The sequence below is a fragment of the Serinus canaria genome, chromosome 15, assembly GCF_022539315.1.
Source record: "Serinus canaria isolate serCan28SL12 chromosome 15, serCan2020, whole genome shotgun sequence".
Lineage (NCBI taxonomy): Eukaryota > Metazoa > Chordata > Aves > Passeriformes > Fringillidae > Serinus > Serinus canaria.
In genome coordinates, this window is record NC_066329.1 from 1240460 (window position 1) to 1254606 (window position 14147).

Consider the following 14147-nt stretch of genomic DNA (forward strand, 5'->3'; position numbering starts at 1 on the left):
TGCCCAGGAATTCTCACCCCGGCCTCCAGCCCTGCCTGTTTCTCTGCCCTTCCCAACATTCCAGCTCTCCTGCCTCTGCCGGGGCTCTCCAGGAACCCTATGAGCTGCAGACAGTGACCCCAGGCTGCCTACAGCCACAAGGGTGGTTTTCCCAACAAATTCTTTTCCCAAAGTCTCGGTTCCTCAATAAACGCCCCCTGTGGATAAATCCAGCTTGGCTCTTTAGGAATTTGGGCGGCAGGAATGTTTCCCATGGGATGCTGGAAACGGGACTGAGCTGTGGCAGGGTGTGATGTGTGTGCTCCTTCCCACGGCCCCTCCCGTGTGATCCTGGCCCCTCTGGAAAACCAGGAGTGCACTGACCTCCAGCAGCTCCAGCTTCTCTTCTTGTGCAGTTGCTGTTTTCCTTCTCTCCTTGTCCAGCTGCTCCTGGCCCACACGGGCTCCCTGCCCCCGCCAAGACTGCAAAAACCTCCTCTTTTCCCATTCCCACAGCTCTGCCTCTTCCAGGAGCCGGCTCTGCCCGCCCCCCTCCATCACCCCAGGAGCAGCAAAGCAGAGCCAGAGCACGCGCCCCAGCCTGTCCCTGCCACCTGCAGCAGTGCCAGCCCAAACCCTGCTTGGGCCACCCCGAGGTCACCTCACCATGCTCTGCAGGTCCGTGTGGCACCAGTGATGGGTGTCCCAGGTGTGTCCCAGCAGTGCCAGGCCAGTCCTGTGCCAGGGACACAGTCACCCACAGCCCCAGTCATGCCACAGCCCAGCTCTGCCCTCAGGGTGCCCATTCCCTCCTGGGCTTCCAGGGTCACCTCCTGCTCCAGCCTGGCTGCAGGAGCCGTCCCTGGAGCGCCGTACCTGGCTCTGTCCCCTTGGCTCCAGGGCCTGGCACCAGATCCCAGCTCTCGTGTCCCCTCCTGGCTCCTCCTCAGTGGCTGCCCCGCCAGCCCCTGGCACCCAGCACTGGGCTTACAATCCCATTTGCCCCCTTTTCCATTGCATTTCTCGTGCATTCCCATGGCCACCATGGGGACACAAGGGCCAGGGCCAAGCTCGGTGTCCTGGCCATTCAGTGTCCTGCTGCTCTCCAGATCCCAGCTGGAAGCAGAGCCAGGAGCATCCCAGCCTCCATCCCTGCCCCCACCAATGCATCCTGTCCCAGGTGGGGCTGTGCCCGTGGCAGACCCCAAACCCCAGACCCCAGGGCTGTACCTTGCAGGGCAGTTCCCCTTTCTGGTCCCCTTGAAGCCCTGGGGACACAAGCGACCCCCATGGCCGGGGGGTTCCCACGGCTGTGCCAGCACCTGCAGGGAAAGTGGCATTTGGGGAGGGAGGAGCCCACAAACGCACAGAAACCCCACAGCAACCGGGGCTGGTCCCTGCCAGCTTGGCCCTGGCCCTGCCGTGTCCCTTCCCCTGCCTGTCACAGCCCTGCAGTCCCACCCCGTGCCCCAGGGCCAGCCCGGACTCACTCCTGCTGCTGGCGGCTCCTTCCCTCTCCGCGGCAGCCACAGTGAAGGTGACATTCCCTCCACGTCCCCAGAGAGCCGGTGGCCCCAGTGCAGAATGTCCCCTGCTTGTGGCCCTGCTGGCCCTGGGAACGCTGCTGCCAGGAGAGCCTGTCCTTGTCCCAGCCCCGCTCCTGCCCGCAGCGATCCAGGGGTGCCCAGGCGTGGCCAGCAGCTCCCCACGGGCAGAGTCCCGGTGGCCCAGGGCTGGCTGGGCAGGGGGGCCGGGCCAGGAGACCCCCCAGGGCACCCCCCATGGCTCTGGCTCAGGCGAGAGATCCTCGCTCCCAGGGACTCCAGGCTGCTCCGGGATGGAGAGCTGTCCTGCCGGGGGGCTCTGCCGGGCTCCATGGCCCTGTCCAGGCTTCTCCCTGCGGGGGACAAGGAATCTGCCCTTGTGAACTCCTGCCCAGGGTGAGCTCCTGCCCTGGGGACATCCCCAGCAGGCTCCTGCTGGCACAGCAGCGGCTCCACCATTGCCTCCCAAAAGCTGGCAGCGAAGTCCTCGGTGCAGACGGAGCTGGAGCTGCTGCAGTGCCCAGGGCGGGGCCGGGAGCCCGGGAGCTGAGCCCAGGAGTGCTCCTCTTCCTGTGGGACAGGGCTGCCACCCCGGGCACAGCCGGCACGACGTCCTGCCAGCTCTGTGGGGGACAGCAGAGCCGTGAGCCCACCCCAGTGGGAAGGAGCCATCCCATCCTGCTGGATCTGAACCACCTGGGAGGGGCTGGCAATGCCTGTTCTTATCGGAGAGCACTCGGGGTGCTCCAAAGCACCGACACAAACATCCCACCCTCTGCTGCTGATCCTCAGCTGTCTCCAGTAGGAGAAGCCACGACATCATCCTTGTCTTCATTTTAAACCAGGGTCATTGTTGACCTTGTTGCCCCCAGGGCCGGCACAGCCTGGCCGGGGGCAGTGCCAGGGAGGGCTGGCTGCATCCAGGATGGGGCAGGGATGCTCTCAGCTCCTCCCTGGGAGGAATTTTCTCTAATATCCACCCTGAGCCTGCCCCGGCCCAACCTGAGGCCATTCCCTCTGCTCCTGTTCCCTAGGAGTAGAGCCTGACCACCCCCCCACCCCCGGCTGTCCCCTCCTGGCAGGAGTTGTGCAGAGCCACAAGGTCCCCCCTGAGCCTCCTTTTCTCCAGGCTGAGCCCCTTCCCAGCTCCCTCAGCCTCTCCTGGGGCTCCAGCCCCTTCCCAGCTCCCCGGACCTCTGCTCCATCCCCATTCCCAGCCAGACACTGCTCTCCAGGAGAACTGGCAGACGGGGTTTGGGGACAAAGCAGAGCTGAGAAACTGCCCCGCGTGCCCCGTGCCCACTCACCGGCCATGGCAGGACCCTGCTTGGAAGGATGGGAAGGATGGGAAGGATGGCACCGCCCCCGCTGCCACCAGCGCTCAGCACAGCCACACCCGGGTGCTTCAGGGAATGGGACAGGGAACGGGACAGGGTACGGGGCACTGCCAGATGTGTTCACCGGGGGGACAAGGCAGGAGCACCCCAGGGCCGGGGCTGCAGCTGCCCCCCCACATCTGAGCCCTGCAAAGGAACTCCCCCTCCCACACCCCACACCTGGATTTCAGGTTTCATCAGCAGGGTCCAGATCCAGGATCCTGAAAGCCCTGGGATCCAGAGCTGCAGAGAGGAGGAGAGAAGCACTGAGGGACTCAAAGCCCTGGGGGTGGGCCAGAAGTCCCCAGGGGGGTTGTGCAGCAGGGCCGGCAGGACAGGAACCACCCTGGGCTCCCAAACTGCCGCACGCTGGGGGGATGGGGCAAGTCCGTGCCAGAGCAAAGGTGTGCTGGGCCAGGTGTGCTGGGCCAGGTGTGCTGATCCAGGTGTGCTGGGCCAGGTGTGCTGGGCCAGGTGTGCGATCCAGGTGTGCTGGGCCAGGTGTGCGGATCCAGGTGTGCTGGGCCAGGTGTGCTGGGCCAAGTGTGCTGGGCCAGGTGTGCTGGGCCAGGTGTGCTGGGCTAGGTGTGCGGATCCAGGTGTGCTGGGCCAGGTGTGCGGATCCAGGTGTGCTGGGCCAGGTGTGCTGGGCCAGGTGTGCGGATCCAGGTGTGCTGGGCCAGGTGTGCTGGTCCAGGTGTGCTGGGCCAGGGCTCAGTGAAGGTGCTGAGACCGACACAGACCAGCCTGGCCCAGCCGCCCTGGAGCTGCGGTGCCAGGGGTTGTGGGGTCGGGGGCTGTTCCTTAAAGCCGGCACATTGGCTCTGGAGCTGCCCTCGGGAGCTGCAGATGCCCAGGGCCACCGCCGTCCGCCCCCCGGGTGCACAGGGAGGGTCGCAGGGCCGGGGTCCCCCCACCGAGCCCCGACTCACCTGGGGCCGCCAGAGAGGAGACAGGAGCGGGACGGGCAGGGCTGTGTGTCCCTGTCTCCTGGCAACATCCTGCAGGGACCGGTCTGAGCCTGCCCGGATTCCCCAGCCGTCTCCGCAGCCCCTGCCTGGACCCTCCTCCAGCTCCCCCGGGCCAGCTGCTGCCCCACAGAGTTCCTGGGACAGCTCCTCCCCACCACTCCCAGGGAAGCTCCGTGTCTGGGTACCTTCCCCTGAGCGCCATTCCCTGTTCCTCCTCCTCTGTGCCACCCCCACCTTCCCCCTTGGCCAGACTCCCCTGGGACATCTCCACCCCGATGATCTCTCCTGGCCCATCTTTCTCCTGGGCAAACCCTGCCGTGCTTCTCCTTCTCCTTCAAGCTCCCAGATAATCTCCTTCCATGTTCCTGCTTCCCTGGACCTCCTGCATTGGACAACCTCCCCTGCTTCACCTCCCCTCCTGCCCCTCAAACCACCCTCCCTGCACCATCTCCCCTTGGCACCTTCTCCCTCAGAGCCTTCTTCCCTGAACCACCACTTCCCTGCACTTCCCTGTCCTCTGAGCAACATTCCCTGGATCTTCTCCTTCCTGTGCCACCTTCCAGGATGCCTCCCTGTCCCCCACCCCGTGTCCATGTCCCCTCTCACACCCAGAGCTCCTCCAGGACCTGCAGCCCTAGGAAGCCAGTGACCATCTCAGCACCACGGCCTTTAAAACTCCCGAATCCAAGTTTTATTTCCATGTAGGAGAAGAGGGATCACTCACAATATATTATTGTTCAAAAAGAAAATACATTCAACAGCATTTACAGTGGAATGACATTAAAATCCTCGAGGAGGAACAGAAGGACCAGGAGATGGTGCTCTGGTTAAGTGCTGCTGATAAGATGATCTCTGGAAGATGGAGCAATTTTTTCCATTAGCCTAAAATCTGGGGGATTTCTGGGTTGGGATTGCTCCTCGTGCACCCCCAGGCTCCGTGGAGCTGTGCAGGGTCTGTGATGGGGGTTCCCAGATGGAGGAGGCGATGGGGGCACAGCAGAGGGGACCCCTCGGGGCCGCAGAGCCCAGCACATCCCGCTCCCTGCTCTGCTCTGCCCGGAACAGCCCAATCCAGCCTGGGAACAGCCCGTGCTGGATCTCCTCCCTGCTCCAAGCTCCCGGGTGACACTTGCATTGACACAGCAAAAAGGCAAATAAGGCATTCTGAAGAGCTCCATTTCACCCCTCCTACAGCCCCAGCCCCAGGGGCACAAACCCCCGGGACTGCCACGGCCAGGGCAGCGGCACCAGGGATCAGTGGGGAGCAGCCTCCCTCTCCCAGGCAGGACACCTGGGGCCAGCACACTGGGGCAGCTCTCACAGGGCAAATCCCAGGCTGGACCATTTAAGATCAGCTTTCCCGAGCCAGGGCAAAGCTCCAGGAAGGAGTGAACATTCTGGAGCAGCTGCTGCAGCTCTCAGGACACTGGGAAGCAGCCTGGAGCATCCCACTGCCAGGAATCCCTAGTGCCACAAACCCCAAACACATCATTTCCAGAAGGGAACACCTTTTCCATGATACAGGATCCAGCTTTGGAGCAAACCGTTGCTTCCCTGCCATGGGAATGGTTCCATCACCACCACCCGAGCTCGGGGACGAGCCGAGGGGAATCGTACTCGTGCTGTAAAAACTCAGACAGACACTTCTGTCTTCATCATTTTTCATCTTTTGTGTACCATAGAAATTTAAGCAAAATAATTTTATATATATTTTTATATATATATGTATAAATTAGAAGCAAATAAATAAGATTAAAGGGTGCACTGAGAGCAGTGGGGGCTGCCCCGCAGCACGGTGACGCCGTCAGGGCTGTGGGGACTGTACACTGTGGGGATCACTGGGATGGAAGTGCTGGAAGCTGATCAGGAGGAGACTGATGGATGAGGAACCTGATTGCATAAGTGTCCCGTGTGCAAGCCTGGATATTCCAGTTACCATTGCCTCAAGGTTCGTTATTGCTAATTAACTTCACGTGGGTGTGACGGGCCAGCTGGGGCGGCCCCGGAGGCAGGGTCAGTGTGATATGCTGGAGAGCCAGAGAAGGAGACAGCAAAAATGGGACCAAGGAGGGCCAGTGCAGGTCTCCAGGTGTTCCAGGCCCAGCAGATCCCATCTTTGGGATGCCACCACCTCCTGCTTCCCCTCGGTGCTCCCAGTCCTCACCTGTCACCAGCAGCGCTCACTCAGCTCCTCCCAGTGCATCCAGGGCCAGGCAGGGTGATGGCACCCAGGAGGGCTGAGGGGGATGAGGGGTTCCCTGCCCTGACAAACTGGAGCCACTGCAGGGAGAGCCCAAGATGAGGGAAGGGAGGAAGAGGAGTTGGGAGCGGGTGCTGGGATGCAGGGACCCTCCAGCCTCAGCCTGTGGTCAGGCCTGGCTCACTGAACGGGGTGGGAAATGCAGGACCAAGGCTCCATCCCAGCAGCACCACAGCATCTCTGCCCTCCTCTCCCCATGGCACCTCTTCCCTCCTGTCCCATCCAGCCTCAGGCACAGCTCAGCAGGGAGACACCAATGGAAAAGCTGGAATTGAGATCCAGCCCCCAAGTGCAGGGATACAGAGCAGGGACACGGAGCCAGGAGCATTGCCAGGACAAAAACTCTTCACTGCATCAGCCTGGCGCTCCCAGCCTCGCTGAGGCCATTTCCTCCTCTGGATGTGGTTGCAGGAAAACCAAAGCAAACCTCACTCAAACCACTCCCACACGATAAAAACAGGCCCAAGCTTTCCCTGAACACATCAGACTGTGGGGAAGCACCTCCAACCCTCTTGAGAAAAAAAAAAACAGGTCAAAAACCCCAAAGTCACCAGCTGAAATATCCTACTTGGTGTTACTGGGATGACTGGGCACTGTGGGACCACCAAGAGCCTCTAGGATCAAGTGCCACAGCTCCTGGGGACAGTTTTCCAAGCAGAGTTGTTCATGTCCGTCTTTGAAGGAAACCTGAACCAGGAGCAGGATTTGTTTTTTTAAAAAAATAATTCCATAAAGTCCACACAGAAATGGGGTGCCAAAAAAAGGAGAAAAATGGCAAAGAGAAGAGCTCACACAAGCACAGCATTCCCACACCCCGGGCATCTTTGGAAGTCGACGTCTCGGCCACCGGAGCCAAGGCGCTGGAGGATATAGGCAGCAACTCCTGACAGCAATGAACATCCTAAACCCAACCCAGCTCCATGTGTCTCACTCCTAAGCAGTCGCTGGAAAATCCATCATTTAAAAAAAAAAAAAAAAAAAAAAAAAAAAAAAAAAAGATGCTATTTATTAGTGCATAAAAAAATAAGTTTGGAATCCCTGTTTGGATCTCTGCATGTATTGACTCTGTCGGCCCGGCGGGACGCTGTCAGCGTGTCCCCGCTGTCCTCGGGCTGTGCTGCTGTCCCGGGGTGGCCCCCGAGCTCCGGGGGGCTCAGAAGATGTCGGGGCACACGCTCCAGTCCTGCTTGTCCTTGGCCTCCCAGTAGCCGCCCTTGTAGACGCAGATCAGCTCCCCGGTGACGGCGTCCACCTTGCGCTCGAACCACAGCGGGAGGTACCCCTCGTAGTCCTTCCCTGGCCGGGCAGAACGGGGGTCAGGGGGGCTTCTGCACCTGCATCCCCGCAGTCCCACAGCTCCCAGAAGAGCAGGGACTGTCTGCTGGTGCTCCCAGAGCTCAGGGATTTATTTGAGCCCAGCCCAGCAGCGAAGGCCAAGGGAGGACTGGTCTCCAGGGCGATAAAATGACTGGTGGGACAGGATGGCCAGGGACATCATGACCAGCAAGGCAGAGCAGCCAACAGCCCTCCCCACCAGAGCCCCAAAAACCCAACCAGCCCCCACAAGTGCCCCAAACCCAGCCATAAGGGTTCCCCAGAGCCACCCTCCCTTCGCAGGGTGTGTCCCCCACAACCATCGGCAGCACAGGCAGCGCAGTCCCTGAGCCATCCCCACACCTCCTCACCTTCCTCCAGGGCCTCTGCAGCCTCGGCCTCCCTGCGCCGGCGCACGGCTCTCTGCTTCTCCTCCAGCCTCTGCTTCTCCACGTTGGCCTCGTCCCAGCGGCCGCTCTCCATCAGCCGCTGGTCGGGGCGCAGCCGGCTGTCCGTGGGTGCCACGCGCTCCTCAGGCTCGTTCAGTGTCAGCGCCAGCTCCGAGAAGAAATACATGTTCTCAGCATTCTCCCTGAGTGCAGAGAGCCTGGTCAGGATGGGGCTGGGGGATGCCTCAGGCACAGCCCCCCAGCCCCACTGATCCACTCCTGCTGAGCTGGCACTGCTGCGGCACCTCCAGTGCTGGGGCAGCTCTGGGACCCTCCTGCCAGGAGAGACCTGGAGGGGCTGGAGCGTGTCCAGGGATGGGAACAGAGCTGGGAAGGGGCTGGAGCCCCAGGAGGGGCTGAGGGAGCTGGGAAGGGGCTCAGCCTGGAGAAAAGGAGGCTCAGGGGAGACATTCTGAGCTGCAGATAGTCACCCCAGTCTGCCGACAGCCACAAGGGTGGTTTTCCCAATACATTCTTCTCCTAAAAGCCTCAGTCCCTCAGTAAAACCTCCCTGTGGATAAATCCAGCTTGGCTCTTTAGGAATTTGGGCGGCAGGAATGTTTCCCATGGATGCACGTGGCTGGAAAAGGGACTGAGCTGTTGACAGGTGTGTGATGGCTCTGGCTCTGCACAACTCCCTGACAGGAGGGGACAGCCAGCGGGGGTGAGCTCTGCTCCCAGGGAACAAGGGATGGGATGAGAGGAAATAGCCTCATGTCGCACCACGGCAGTTTTAGATTGGATATTAGGGAAAATTCCTTCCTGGAAAGGGTGGTCAGGCATTGGAACAGGCTGCCCAGGGCAGTGGTGGGTCCCCATCCCAAGAGAAAATCCCCAAAGCAGGGACCTGTCTGTTGGTGCTCCCAGGGCTCAGAGACTGATTTGAGCCCTGCCATTATCACGAGTGCTAAGGGAGGACTGGTCTGCCAGAGTGACTCCCAAAGTGACTGGTGGGACACAATGACCAAGGACACAATGACCAGCAAGGCAAAGTGGCCAACAGCCCTCCCTTCCAGAGCCCACTGCCCCAAAAACCCAACCAGCCCCCACAAGTGCCCCCAAACCACTCACAAGAGTCCCCAGAGCCACCCTCCCCTTCTAGGAACCCACCTCAGAAAAGCCACTCAGCCCCGCAAGTCCCTCATGCCCTCAGGCCTGGGCACATGAGCCTCCCATTCCACAAGGCCAAGAAATCCCATCCCCACCCCAATCCTGCTGTCCATCCCACCCCAGGGACTCACGGGAGCGGGTACTTTCTCCACAGGACCTTTGGGGACAGGGTCTGGTAGACAGTTTTCTGCTTGCCCTCGGTGCTGGTGCTGCCATGGCTGCTGTGGAGGATCTTGGAGCACTCCATCTTCTCATCCCACGTGCCAGACATGACGTAGTGGGCTTTGCCATCAGCGTCGCTCACCACCCCTGTCACCTGCCAGGGGGACACGGCTCTGGTGGCACATGGGAATGCCCAGAGGGACACCACAGCCTCCAGGTGCCCAGCTGGATGTGATGCTGTGTCTCCTGGGACATCCCTGACCTTGCAGGTGGGTGTCCAACGCACCAAACCCCTCCCAATCTCGGTGCTGCAGCTCCAGCACATCAGAGCCAAACCACGGGACATGGAGGTGCCACCCAGCCCTCCCTGGTGACCCACGTTAGAGGTGCCTGGCCAACCCCTCAGCCCCATGTTGGGGCTTATCCCAGTGCTACTGGGAGCCCGGAAGAGCCAGGAGTGACCCCTGAAGGAGCAGAGTCCCTGCAGGATACTCACCTTGCGGGGGACATCCCTGGAGAAGTAGCTGTAGGGGGTAAATTTCAGCTGGCATTTATCTTTGGACTTATGGTTAACAATCTCTATTTCACCAGACTGGATAAAAGACACAGAGCCAACAGCAGGGAGAGACAGAGGAGGTGTTAGTTGTAGTGCAGGTACCAATCCCCACAGCAGCACCAGTGGCTGCCCCCCACTCCAGCCACCCCCAGCACCTGCTGGCCTCGGGCAGAGCCAGGGAAGGCTCCAGGAAGCCTCTCCCACCCCTGCAGGGAAGCACAGCTTCCCACTGTGGCAGGAGCACGTGCCCAATGCTCCTCCACCCCCCAGAGCCAGGCAGAACTGTGCCCTCACCCACCTGGTCAATCCAGAGCTTGCCCACAATGATGTTGTGCACTGTGGAGGTGACTTTCCTCCACACATAGTGGTTCCCACTGGAGTGGAACTCCAGGTGGATGGCGCCTGTGGAGACAGGAATGATCTGAGCTCAGCAGGGGCAGATGTTCCCCAGAGCCCACCACCACCCCAGCACTGTGCTCATCCTCAGGGCCATCCCCCTCCCTGCATCCCCCACCAGCTCAGGCTCTGGATTCATCCCTCCCTTAGTCTGCTCCAGGAAGGGAGGGACAATTCCTGCAAGGCCCTCTGCCCTCTGCCAAAAGCACTCACTCTAAAAGCAGGTCAGAAATGTGCTGCTGGTTGATTCAGGCACTGGCACCACTCTGGGAATGCTGCCCAGCCCAGGGACAGACAAAAGGAAATTAAAATGCTGGAAGGAGGCAGCTTATTGCACTTGACTGGCAGGGAGAGGGTTAAAACAGGCAGCAAGTTAATTTAAATATCATGGAAGGAGAAATCAATTCCTGGGCAAGCAGGGTATTTCCAAAGCAAAGGAGCCTTTGCAGCTGGCATAATTTCCACTTCCAGGGCAGACATGTTATTGTTGGATCACTGGATTAGGAGCACAAACCTGGGCTCAGAACCCACTGAGCCCCAGGTGAGCCCAGGGAATTCCCAAAATCCCAGGTGAGCCTAGGGGATTCTCAGAGCCCCAGATGAACCCAAGGAATTGCTGAAGGCTAAGGCAGCAGTTTCTTTAACTGCTGGGTTTTGCATGAGCAGTGCAAGGCCAGTCAGTGCCGGGGAACTGCAGAATCCACCACCTACCCAGTGGCATGATGGAGAGGTATTTGCCCCTGAACTTGCTGGCGATGGTGATCTCCTGCCACAGCGTCCACCCTCGCCTGGAGTACACGTGGTGGGCGGCTGCTGGGGGGTGGTGGCTCACCTGGGGACAGGACACACAGCCCGTGAGGACACGGCCACCACAGAGCCCGGCTGAGTGCTCGGAGAGGGGACAGCCCCACACCAGCTCAGCACTAAGCATGCTCCAGGCCCTGGGCACCACATCAGCTTTGGCACTAAGGGTGCCCCTGCACACCACAATCCCCTCCTGGGCAGTGGGGGCACCCCCATGCAGTGCCCTGGCAGCAAAGGGAGACACACCAGGATCCTGCCAGGATTGGCTCAGGCTCATTTCAAAGCATGATCCATGAGATCTTCACTTGAGCAACCATTGCTGTGAGCTGCTGCTGTTCCCTGACCCCAGGACATGGCCCTGCTTTCCTGGGATCCTGGCTGAGAAACACGGATGTGCTGGCACCCCAGTAATGCCAGTGGAACAGCAGCTGGGAAATCCCAGAGGACACAGGCCCACAATTGGTCCAGAACACACAGCAAGACTGGCTTTTCCCTCACACACACACACACACCGGGCTGGAAAAGTGGACACAGAACCCTAAATCCTGAGTGACTTGTCAGAGGTGGTGCTCACATCGCCCTGCCCTGGAAAAAACGCTGCCCAAAAGCAAGGCAGGAGCAGGAATATCCCAGGCAGAGAGACCTGTCCTCAGCAGGCTCTCAGCCGTGGCACAGGCTGGCACAGGCACCCACAGATCCCCGGAGCTCGGATGATTTCCCTGCTGTAATTACAGGCTGAGCGCCCCGAGCTCAGGATTACACACACGGGCAGGGCCAAGGCCTCGCCATTAAATCCAGGCACCAGCAGCAGGAAATCCTATTTGGATAACTGGATTTCAGGCACTGGATTATCACTGCTTGCCTGGGCACGTTGGCAGGCTGAGCAGCACAGGCAGCACCAAGGAAAATTCAGAGCAGTGGGAAAGGAGGCTAGAGTTGGTCAGGAATATCAAATCTGGGTACAAACAGAGGAAAACTGGGACTGACTGGAGAAAGCAATTCCAGGCAGGTTATTTATGTGGGAGGGAACAGGGATGGAAGAAGAAGTGTGGTGAAAAGGGGGATGAAAGAATGAGAACAGGGAATGCTTGGGAATGATGCAGTCAGGGGTGTCCAGCAGTACTGGACAGGCAGAACTGGGAGAGATGTGGTCAGAGGTACCCAGGGGGGACAGGTAGCCCTGGGCTTGGCACTGCAGCTGGGATGAGGCTGCAGTGCCAAGTGCTTAGCCCTACCCAGGGCTTCCAGCTGTACCCCAAGAAGGTGAGGGTGGCAGCTGGCTAAGGGATGGATCCATCCACTTCCAGGCTAAGCCAGGTGACAGGCCAGGAACTGCTGCCAGGCAAGGGGAGGTGAAGGTGTGGCACTGCTGAGGTGGGAGAACCTGAGCTCTGTGACAACTCTGTGACACAGTGCCGGGGTGGCTGAGGCTTGAGGCCACCTCTGACCCTGGCAGGCAGGAGGGCTCAGGTTGTGGCTGGCAGTGTCCCACCTTGCTGCAGCCACAGGCACTGGGATGGCTCCCAGGCTGGGATGGACCATCTGGAGACATGCAGAGCTGGGTGACATTGGGCCCACAGTGCTGGGGGTGTGGAGGGACAGCAGAGCCAGGAATTCTGGGGATTATCTACTGCAGGACCTTCCTTGGGTCACACTTCCACACCCCACAGAGCCTGGGCTCTGGTTCAGCATGGCCAGGTGGGATGGGATGGGATGGGATGGGATGGGATGGGATGGGATGGGATGGGATGGGATGGGATGGGATGGGATGGGATGGGATGGGATGGGATTTGACAGAAGGCGCCATCCTGCCTCAAGTCAGCGCTCCACAGGTGTCTGACAAGTTTGGGTACCCACTGCCAGGGAGGGCTTTGTCCACCACTGGGTGTCCTGCAAGGAGCTGGTGGCAGAGCCTGGCACTACTACAGCAACTGTTCCAAACCTGGGGACAAAGGGCCAAGCCAATCCAGACACATCCCTACCTGGTCACCAAGCCCAGAGCACCGAGTGCCACATCCAGTCCTTCCCTGGACACCCCCAGGGGTGGGGACTCCACCAACCACCTTGTCCCCATCCCATTTCTGGGAGAAGAGCCCACGGAAGGCTCAGGGAGGTGCTGCTGGTGGCCCCCAGCAGGATGGCAGAGCCCAGGGCTCACCTGCTCGCAGAGGGAGCGGAAGCCCAGCTCCTCCAGGCGGTCCAGCTCGAAGGTCTCCCCCAGCAGGGGGTTGAATGGCTTTGCAGTGCGGTGGACAGTGGTGGAGTAGGAGGACACGGAAAAGGCGGCCACAAAGCACATCTGCTCCGTGGAGCTCTCACACTTCACTGCCTTGTCCAGCAGCTCATGGTACTCCAGGTCCTCCGTGAGCCGCTGCAGCATGGACAGGGGCTCATTGAAGTTCACCTGCAGGGGCATGAGGCAGGGTCAAGAAAGCAGGAGAGATCCCCAAGAGGCACCTCCAAGATAAAGGAAAGGGAATATTTGCTCTGCTCCCTGATCTGTGCCAGGCAGCACCAAAGTTCGGGGTGTGGGGGAGCCAATGGCCCCATGGGATGATCAGGGATCAGCCCAGGTAATCACCCTGACCCCAAAATGAGCCTCAACAATGAGATCAGCCCCCTCCCAGCCAGCATCCCACTGGCCACAGGACAGGGATGTGCTGTTCCCCAGCCTGCCCTCATCACCTCCATCCCTGTGTGCCAGGTGACCCAGCTGCCCAGAAAACCTGGAAAAGCCCCATTTTGGGGTCTCCATGCTCCTGACACTCCAGTCCCAAGACAACACCTCTATTTTTCGCTCTGAAAATACTGAAATTAAAAAATAATTGAAAACAAGACAGAGCCACAAAAGGTCTTCTGCCTTTTTAGTTTCATTTCAAAACAAAGAAATATATTTTAAGAGGAGCAGATGGCTGGAGAACCACTTCTGTAAGCCAAGTTAAATATTTCATAGTAGGAAAAACAAACTCCAGATTCCAGGATTTAGCTTTTTTTAGATTTTCCACTCAGGGATTTAGCCTGCAAGTGGCAGGGATCTTACAGCATCAGAGAAAGAGGGAGCTGGGGAGAAAGAGCAGCATCAAATCCACATAAAGAGCAAATCACTTGGGATAATTCTCGGGAGAGATGCAGAGAACAAAGCCAGCAGCTGCATCCTCAGCTCTGCTCAAGCAACAGGGAGCAAAAGCCTTTATGGGGGAAGAAGATGAATCTACCCAAATTCCAA

General features: G+C 59.5%; 1 protein-coding gene across 6 annotated transcripts in view; it reads right to left on the minus strand.

Moving 5' to 3' along the window:
* Positions 1-4538: 4538 nt before the first annotated feature.
* OSBP2 (oxysterol binding protein 2) overlaps positions 4539-14147 on the minus strand; it is a 93972-nt gene continuing 84363 nt past the window's right edge. For all 6 annotated transcript variants that reach the window (XM_030233006.2, XM_030233005.2, XM_050980457.1 and 3 more), the window contains 7 exons: positions 13080-13325; positions 10829-10949; positions 10020-10123; positions 9662-9757; positions 9135-9319; positions 7816-8036; positions 4539-7426 (listed from right to left, as the gene is read on the minus strand). In XM_030233006.2, coding sequence (XP_030088866.1) covers positions 7284-7426; positions 7816-8036; positions 9135-9319; positions 9662-9757; positions 10020-10123; positions 10829-10949; positions 13080-13325 — 1116 coding nt within the window. In that variant the 3' untranslated portion in view covers positions 4539-7283. The remainder of the gene's footprint in view (positions 7427-7815; positions 8037-9134; positions 9320-9661; positions 9758-10019; positions 10124-10828; positions 10950-13079; positions 13326-14147) is intronic.